This window comes from Cynocephalus volans, chromosome 4 (genome assembly GCF_027409185.1).
Source record: "Cynocephalus volans isolate mCynVol1 chromosome 4, mCynVol1.pri, whole genome shotgun sequence".
NCBI classification, from domain to species: domain Eukaryota; kingdom Metazoa; phylum Chordata; class Mammalia; order Dermoptera; family Cynocephalidae; genus Cynocephalus; species Cynocephalus volans.
The window spans coordinates 100,859,032-100,868,968 of NC_084463.1; the positions used below are offsets into that span (position 1 = coordinate 100,859,032).

A 9,937-nucleotide genomic window follows, 5' to 3' on the forward strand; every position below is an offset into this window, starting at 1 on the left:
CTCATCAGTACTTAATGTTGTCTGTCTTTTTCATCTTTAGCCATTTAGGTGGAAGTGTAATGCTACCACATTTTAATTAAAAACTTTAAAAAAACAATGTGCCAACCAAACCAAATGATAGATGGGCCAGATGTGGTCCGTAGGCCCCCTCCAGATCAGACTGTATCGTCTATGAAGATTAATGTTTGTCTTAATACATTTGTGTAAATAATTTTTAAATTGTCTACTGGACAGCTGGAAGAATAAGAAATTCATTTGGCAATCCTACTAATGGAGAGATTTGCAGCAAACTGCATCTGGAGCATCCGTTTGCACTGTTACTGCTCTGTTCAGTGGGCTGAGTTGAGAGCACCATGGCAGAAGTGTGGAGAGATGCTTTTGGGGAAAGCCAGGACAGAGGACAGGGAGTAAAGTGAGGAAGTAGTGACTTCTGCAAGTGGACCAAAAACATATCCCTTTATAGGGGATAAAGGGTAATTTAGTTTTGTTTTTTCACTTCTTTCTTTCCTTTTTGGTTTCCTAACCAATTTTTTTTCAATTTTGTTTGTATTTATTTTTGTGGGGTACAGTATGTTATTTCAATACATGCATATACTTAGGGTAGATAGCATATTTTATACCTGTTAGTTCACCTCTTCACCTCCCCCCTTCTCCCTCCCCCATCCCAGCCTCTGGTAACCATTTATTCTACACTCTACTTCTATGGGAATCACTTTTTTTTTTCTTAGATTCCACATATGAGTGAGATCATGTGGTATTTGTCTTTCTGTGCCTGATTTATGTCACTTAACATGATGGTTTCCAGTTCCATCCATGTTGCTGCAAATTTCTTTTTATAGCCAAATAGTATTCCATTATTTATATATACCACAGTTTTTTAATCCATTCATCCATTGATGGGCATTTAGGCTGATTCCATTTCTTTGCTATTGTGACTAGCATTGCAATGAACGTGGGAGTGCAGGTGTCTTTTTGATATATTGATTTCATTTTCTTTGGGTATATACCCAGTGTATGGGATAGCTGGATTGTAAGGTAGATCTATTTTTACTTCTCTGAGGAACGTCCATGCTGTTTTTTCCATAATGGCTGTAACAATTTACACTCCCTCCAACAATGTAAGAAGGTTCCCTATTATCCACACCCTTGCCAGCATTTGTTATTTTCTGTCTTGTTGATAATAGCCATCCTAACAGGTGAGTTGATATCTCATTGTGGTTTTAATTTGCATTTCCCTGATGATTAGCGATTTTGAGCATTTTTTCATGTCCTTATTGGCCATTTGTATGTCTTCTTTTGAGAAATGTCCACTCAGGTCCTTTGTCCATTTTTTAATTGATTTTTTGTTGTGTTGTCATTTTGGTGTTTTTTGGTGTTTGTTTGTTTGTTGATTTTTTTGAGGTTTTTCCTGTTGAGTTCTTTATGTATTCTGGATATTAGCCCCTTGTCTAATGTGTAGTTGCAGACAATTTCTCCCATTCTGTAGGTTGTCTCTTCACTTTGTTGATAGTGTCCCTTGCTGTGCAGAAGCTTTTTAGTTTGATGGAGTCTCATTTGTGTATTTTTGCTTTAATTGCTTGTGCCTTTGTCGTCTCACTCAAAAAAGCGCTGGCCACTCCCATTTTGTATAGCATTTCTCCTATGTTTACTTCTAGTAGTTTCATAGTTTGGGGTATTAAATTTAGGTCTTTAATTCATTTTGAGTTGATTTTTGGTATGGTGAGAGATAGAAGTCTAGTTTCAGTCTTCTGCATGGGGATATCCAGTTTTCCCAGCACCATTTATTGAAAAGTTGGTCCTTTCCCCACTGTATATTCTTGGCATCTTTGTCAAAAATTAGTTGGTTGTAAGTATGTGGGTTTGTTTCTAGGCTCTCTGTTCTGTTCCATTGGTCAATTTGTCATTTTTATGCCAGTACCATGCTGTTTGGATTACTATAGATTTGAGGTATATTTTGAAGTCAGGAAATGTGATGATCATATGATTTCTTTCCTTCATTCTGTTGATGTGATGTATCACATTTATCAATTTGCATATGTTGAACCATCCTTGCATCCCTGGGATGAATATCACTTGATCGTTTTGAATGATCTTTTTAATGTGTTGTTGGATTCTGTTTGCTAGTATTTTGTTGAGGATCTTCCCATCTGTGTTCATTAGGGATATTGGTCTGTAGTTTTCTTTTTTTTGTAGTGTATTTTTCTGGTTTTGGTATAAGGTTCATGTTGGCCTCATAAAATGGGTTTGGAAGTATTCCCTCCTCTTCAATTTTTCAGAAGAGTTTGAGAAGAAATGGTATTAGTTCTCTAAATGTTGGGTAGAATTTGGTAGTAAAGCCACTTAGTCCTGGGGTTTTCTTTTTGGGGAGACTTTTTATTACTGCTTCAATCTCATTACTCATTATTGGTCTGTTTAGGTTTTCTACTTCTTCATTATTCAATCTTGGTAAGTTGTATGTGTCCAGGAATTTATCCATTTCTTCTACATTTTCCAGTTTGTTTGCATATAGTTGTTTGTAGTAATCTCTTATGATCCTTTGTATTTCTGTGGTATCAGTTGTAATGTCTCTTTTTCTATTTATGATTTTATTTATTTGGGTCTAGCTAAAGGTTTATCATTTTGTTTAATCTTTTCAAAAAAACAACTCTGTTTCATTCATCTTTTGTATTGGTTTTTAAACCACTGATTAATTTATTTCTGCTCTGATCTTTGTTATTTCTCTCCTTCTACTGAATTGGGGTTTGGTTTGTTCTTGTTTTTTTAGTTCCTTAAGGTGTAATGTTAGGTTGTTTATTTGAAGTCTTTATTTTTTGATGTAGGCTCTAAACTTCCTTCTTAGAACTACTTTCATTGTATCTCATAGGTTTTGGTATATTGTGTTTTTGTTTTCATTTATCTCCAGGAATTTTTAAATTTATTTTTTGATTTCTTTTATGACCTATTCGTTGTTTAGGAGCATGTTGTTTAATTTCCATGTATTAGTACAGTTTCTAGTGTCCCTTTTATTGATTTCTAGTTTTATTGTGTTGTGGTCGGACAAGGTAGTTGATATGATTTTGGATTTTTAAAATTTGTTGAGGCTTGTTTTGTGACCTAACATATGGTCTATTTTAGAGAATGTTCCATGTGCTGCTGAGAAGAATGTGTATTCTGCAGCTGTTGGATGAAATGTTCTGTATATGTCCATTATGCCCAATTGGCCTAGACTAGAGATTAATTCTGATGTTTCCTGGTTAACGTTCCATCTGGATGATCTGTCTTGTTGAAAGTTGGGTGTTAAAGTCCCCAGCTATTATTGTGTTATAGTCTATTTCTCCCATTAGGTGTAATAGAAATTGCTTTATAAAACCAAGTGCTCTGGGGTTGGGTATATATATATTTAGAATTATTATATTTTCTTGTTGAATTGATCTCTTTATTATTATATAATGACCTTCCTTATCTTTTTATACTTTCCTTGGCTCTATTTTATTTAATATAAGTATAGTTACTTCTGCTCTTTTTTGGTTACCTTTTGCATGAAATATCTTTTTCCATTCCTTCACTTTCAGATAGTGTGTGTCTTTATAAGTGAAGTTTCTTGTAGACAGCATGTTGTTGGTTCTTGTTTTATAATCCATTGAAGACTCTGTGTTTTAATTGGGGCATTTAATCCATTTACATTTAGAGTTATTGTTGATATGTAGGGACTTGTTACTGCCATTTTGTTACTTTTTTTCTGGTTGTTTTGTTGATTCTTTTTTTCTGATCTTAATGTTTTCCTTTGTGATTGAGTAGTTTTCTCTGGCAGTGTATTTTGATTTCTTACTATTTATTTGTAGTATGTCTCATAAGTTTTTGTGTTGTGGTTACCATGAGGCTTATAAAAAACATGTTACAGTTATAACAGATTTTTGTAGACTAATAACAACTTAACTTTGATATTTAAGAAAAATGAAAGAACCAAAGCCAACTCTACACTTTGGTGTCATTTCCCCCCCAACTTTTTGACATTTTGTTGTTCCAAGTCACATCTTTTAATATTGCCTATCTCTTATATTTTTGTCTTGTTAGGTTTGTCCTTTAGTCTTCGTACTAAGGATATAAGCAGTTTATTCACTGCCCTATGACATTGTTGTATTTTGAGTTTGTCTGTAAACTTACTGTTTTCTTGCTGCTCCTTAGTGTTGTCTTCTTTCAGACTGGAGAACTCCCTTTAGCATCTCTTGTAAGGCAGGTCTAGTGTTGGTGAATTCCCTTAGCTTTTGTTTGGGAAAGACTTTATTTCTTCTTCATACTTGAAGGTTAGTTTTGCTGGGTAGAGAATTCTTGGCTGACAGTCTTTCCTCCAGCACTCTGAATCTATCATCCCATTGTCTTCTGGCCTATAGGGTTTCTACTGAGAAATCCACTGAGAGACATATTGGAGTTCTATTGAATGTTGTGTTTCTTTTCTCTTGCTGCATTCAATATCCTTTCTCTGTCTTTCGTTTTTAATAATTTGATTATGATGTGCCTTGGGATGTTCCTTGTTGGATTCAATTTGATTGACAACCTTTGAGCTTCCTATACCTGGATGCTGTCATCTTTCTCCATATTTGGGAGACTTTTCAGCTGTTATTTCCTTGAATATGCTTTCTATATCTCTTCCTTTTTCTTCTCCTTTGAGTATGCCAATTATGTGGAGGTTATTTCACTTGAGGAAGTCCCATATTTTCTGCATTTCTGTTCCAGTTTTTTCTTGTTCTTTCTTTTTGCTCCTCTGATTTGATAATTTCAGGTTTTCTATCTTTAAGCTCACTCTTTACTCTGATGAAGTCTGCTGTTGGAGCTTTCTATCAAGTTTTTCAGTTCAGATAATGTATTCTTTATTTCTAGAATTTCTGTTTGTTTTTGTTGCTGTTGTTTCTTTTAATTGTTTCAGTTCCTTTGTCAAGTTTCTCATTTTGCTCCTGGACTGTTTTCCAGATATCATTACGAGGGTTATTCTGAATTCTCTGTCAGACATTTCATAAATCCACTGTTCCTCTGGGTCCCTTGCTGGTGTTTCATTTGTTTCCTTTGTTGGTGTTATATTTCTCTGTTCTTTCTTGATCTTGTGTCTTTAAATTTTTGCCAGGGCATTTGAGGAGGCTGCTACCTCTTCTAGGTTTTATAGGTGTTCTTTGTTGGTGTTAGACTTTAATTGATTAATATCAGATCTGTGTCTCTGATCTGTGGGTTGTTTTGTTTTTTTCTTTTCTTTTCATATCTATGTTGGATTATTAGCTACCCCCATCATTTAAACTCTGCACTGCAACTAATGTTTTTGTCCTTTGGTTAATTCCAAAATTGTGGGAACTTCTCGTGGGGACCAGTACTTGAGTCCCGTGGTTGAGCTAAATTGCTACTTTGTTGCTGATTCTCTGCAGAAGGCTTTCCTGTGGCTCAGGTCTTAACTGTTTGCCTTTTAATCACTTCCTGGTCTTTTGAGATGAGATACACCTGGGCTTTGTGGACATTCTAGCCTGGGACTGAGTCTTTCCAGAAAACTGTGCCCCTGCAGTTCTATCTCCCTGACCAGCCTCCATTGAGTGAGCCTGTCCTGATGGGAAGGCAGATGTGTTGCCCTCACTGTGCCCCAGTGCTTCCCTAGTGGGCCAGCCTCCCCCCACACTCCAGAAATTCCTGTGGGGTGGACCATGTGCTAGTCCCTTGAGATGACTCACCAGCCTCTAGGTGGCTCCTTTCTTTGGTTGGCTGCAGCCCCTTGCTTGTATGTGGGTTCATGGGAACGTTGTTAGTGGTCTCACTGGCCTGAGTCTGGTATGGTGAGCTCTGAGGCCCTCTTCTCCCTTATAGACTCCAAGCAACTTCACATGAAGGGCACAGCTGCAGCTTTTGTTGGCTTCTGCCCCGTGTGCTACATCTTCCTGCCCCTCACTGGGGCTGGCCCTGAAGCAGCCGGTGCTCAATATGGATGGAGTGGTCCTTTGTTTCTCTCACTGTGACTTCTTTTGCCTTCAGCAACTCCACCGGTCTCTCCTACTCTTCCCCCTAGCTCCAGCAGTCCTAGTTTGGCAGTCTAGGCTTTTTAGTAGTTGTTAACTGATTGGTTGTGGGAGAGAGTAATGCAGGAGACCATCTATTCTGCCATCTTGATGACATCTTGTCTACCCAGCCATTTTATAAAGTCTGATGCACATGTCTCGGTGATGGGGCCAGTAATGATATGGAGAGTGAAAAGCTAGGGCAGTAAAGAGAAACCATCCCACACCAATCCCTTTCCTGGTGCCCGGGTGGAGAGAAAAGGCATCCATTTAAGAGAATCTTGCCAAGATTTTCAAATGGTGACAAGTGGGCCCAGGCAAACTGAGGTGTCGGGGGAGAGCAGCTGGCCAGTGGAGAAGCTCTCCTGCCTCCCATGACATACTAGAAAGTGATTCCCTTGGAGAAGAGAAGGCACACATCTGCTTTGTACCTGTAACTCTTTCTATATTCGGCATGCTTTCCCTGCCTTCACATATCCTGACCTTAGCTTGTTGCTTTTCATTCTCCATTCCACAAGGCTGGTGACCAACCTAGAAAAGGTCAAACCTCAAGTTTCTGTGCTTCAGTTTTGGGGGAAATGGACTGGTTAGAATGTGACTCTGGAAATGAAGACTCCAGGGGACCACTTAAGATGTCTGCAACCCTCTGTGGGAAGTTCTAAGGCTGAGGAGTACTGTGTTCTGAGGCCCATATGTAGAGCTGGGACCAAACTCCTAGTAGTTCTTGAGGCAGATCTCAGCTCAAGCTGAGAAAGGAGGTCCCACAGGCTGAGCTATCCCACAGGGAAGGAGAGGGAAAGAGTAAGTGAACTCCCAGTTCTTATGGGTGGCAGAAAGCTTTAGAGTGGTCCCCATCTGGTGGAGGAGTCATCAGTTTTAAAGGACATCTAAGGTCCTTTCCAGCCAGGTGTTTGGGATATCAGTATCTCTAGTTCTGAGGTTGAGTCATACACTGTTTTGGAGAAGTACTTACTACCAGGGCACTCAGAGTGCAACAAACCCTCACTGTCTATAGAATCTCCTCTAGTAAGGGGCTGATGGAGGTGAAGTGGTCTCAGGAATGGACCTGGAGTGCAGAACCCCCACTGAGCTGACCGTGAAAAACCAGGCAGTGCCTGGGCTGCCCAGACAAGACAGTTTGCAGAGACGGTTTTGTCTGAGGTTAGACTGTGTTGTCTGTGAGGATTATTTGTCTTTGTGTGTGTGATTTTTATAACTTCCAAGTCTGACCACATCCTTCACTTGCTTCAGATCTTTTCAATGCTTTCTGTGGCCCTTTGTACGTATAGTTCAAGCTTCTTCCATAGCATTCAAGGCCCCTGGTGGTCTGACCTTGCTGATCTCTTTCTCCACCATTAATTCTCTCTGCTGCCTGATCACACTGCAGATCTGGCCTCACCCAGTGAACCTCCATCACTGACTGAGTGAGTGCTGCCTTAGTTTCTTGCTTTCTATTCACTTAAGTCAACAGCCCCCACTAGAGCATAGCTGGAAGAGTAGTTATGTTTTAAGCCAGCTAAAAACAATTCCTGCCTCATCTTTCTCTACCTCACTTCCTTTCACACCTGGATTAGGGACTCCTTTGTCTGTGCTCCTATGACCCTCAGGGTTGTCATTTGCCACAGCGCTGATGACACCATGTTGTCAAGTCTGTGCCCATGTCTGAGACACACACAGCTCCTTGAGTGTAGGGCCCAGCTCTCATCTATCTCCCATTACCCACCTCCCAGCCCTGTCTGCCCACAGAAACCTCTTGGGAAAGGATTTACTAAAAGAAAAGAGAACTTTGTGCTATATGACTGACCCATGGTCCTAGTCTCCTCTCTTGGAATTGTTTTCCTGCCAGGTAATGAGCCACACAGGATTTATAGTGCAGAAGCAGTGTGGTGTGGTGGACAAGGTCAAGTGGCCTGCATTTGAATCCAGATTCTGACACAGCATGCATTACCTTGGACAATTTACTTTCCCTCTCTGCATCTATTTCTTTGTAGGTAAAGTAGGGATAGTAGCACTTGGCCTGTGGGGCTGTTGTGAAGATCTATGAGATAAATAAAGGGCCGGCCCGTGGCTCACTCGGGAGAATGTGGTGCTGGGCAGGTTCGGATCCTATACAGGGATGGCTGGTGCGCTCACTGGCTGAGCGTGGTGCAGACCACACCGACCATGCCGAGGGTTGCGATCCCCTTACCGGTTAAAAAAAAAAAAAAAAAAAATCAAGGGAAGCTCTGGGCAGTGAATGTGAATACCTCCAGGTCTGTTTGGTTGAGACATGCCCAGCCAGCTCCCTGATCCTTGTTTAACCCACATTCATGGGAAGGACTCTGGATGGTTTGGGCTCTTCCTACATATTAAATTGACTCTCTAAAAGCCCTGAGCCTGAGTACCAGAGAGCAGGCCCAGAGGAAAGGTCATTCCCAGAGCCAAGCTCAGAGTCCCTGCAGGGGTATACAGGTCACCCTCTAATGAGATGGCTTAATGGGGAGATGCCACTAAAGGAGAGAGGGTAACTGGGCAACTGTTAAAAAATTAAGGCTGATTTCCCAAGGTGTGGACTGGGTCTGATCCACTGCTGGGTTGTCAGAACACAGTATAGGCCTTGGGACACACAGGATGTCTGACCTCTGACTAAGCAAATGCTGACATACTTTCGGATTTTTTTTTTTTTGCTGGCTGGTACAGGGATTAAACTCTGGACCATGGTGTTATCAGCACCATGTTCTAACCAACTGAGCTACTAGTCAGCTTGGCTTCTTAAGAGGCTCTTTCTTGCATACATCCATTTGCTTATGTTGGTGCCACTTCCTAGATTATGCCCTATACTGACTAGCCTGGCCCATGAGCTTCTCTATAACTTGCCCCACCTGCCACCCCTTCTCACCATGTGACCTGCTGTGACATGCGACTGGCTGCTGAACTTCACGGTACTCTCAAGCCTCTAAGGCCTTTGCTCATGCCCTTTCTTCTGGCTGTTCTTTCGATGTGGAAAGCTCTCCCTCCCATCTCGGACTAGTAAACTCCTACTCATCCTTCAAGGCTCAGACTAAATTTCTAGTTCCTGTCCCAAAGCTTTCCCCACTTCAGATATCTCCTCCTCAGAGCCCCCACTGCACCGTGTTCCCCTCTTACCTCATTGAATCACTGCCATTTGTTTATATGCCTTCCCTCTAAGTTGGTATCTCTGGATATATGGCTGAGGTGGACACCTGATATTTTTGCCAACCAGCTCTCATTTATTCATCCTACTTCTGAGAACAGTGCCCTAAATTTCCTTTGTGACACTATCCCCCACCCTCCCCCACCCTCCCTGCTGTAAGCTCTGTTGTTTTAGACTATCCTTTTCCAGACCACTGTGATTGATTCAGGGATGGCCATAGGACCCAATTTGGGCTGATGTCCAGCAGGCCCAGAATTTTTATTCACACTGTTGGAGGAACAGAAATTCTCTTGGTTGAACATGAACCTAAGAGCTAAACATTACTGCAGCCTCCAAATGAGCCAGCCCAGTGACTGTAAAGATGGAAACAAAGTCTAAGTAACACTGTTGAGCCCCTGGACCACACAGTTCTTGGACTTCTAAGTTGTGTGATCCAATGTTTTCCCTTCTCTGGCTTAATTCAGTTTGAGCAGGAGGTTTCTGTCACTTGCAACCTCAAGAGGCCTGATGCAAGATGGTTGTATTTTCTTCCTTGGCCACCTGGTCACTGTGAGAAAAATTCATTAATTCAAATCTACAAGGATGGGAACCTACTGAAAAAGACTCCAACACCACAGGACTCTCAGAAAGCAGGCAGAGCCCTGCCTGGATCATCCATCAGCTCAGACAACAGAGACTTGATGCAGCCTCTCCTATCAAGTCCTCAGGGATGGCCAACTTCAACCTGCCATGTTATGGGTAAGGAAAGCAAGTCTCAGAAAAGTTAAGTGACTTG

The 9,937-nt window shown here is 41.1% G+C and overlaps 1 protein-coding gene across 3 annotated transcripts in view; it reads left to right on the forward strand.

Moving 5' to 3' along the window:
• The window catches only part of RAB6A (RAB6A, member RAS oncogene family), a 105,649-nt gene that overhangs the window by 94,576 nt on the left and 1,136 nt on the right, over window positions 1–9,937 (forward strand). For all 3 annotated transcript variants that reach the window (XM_063092780.1, XM_063092778.1, XM_063092781.1), the window contains exon 7: window positions 9,627–9,900. In XM_063092780.1, the coding sequence (XP_062948850.1) occupies window positions 9,627–9,900 (274 nt within the window). The remainder of the gene's footprint in view (window positions 1–9,626; window positions 9,901–9,937) is intronic.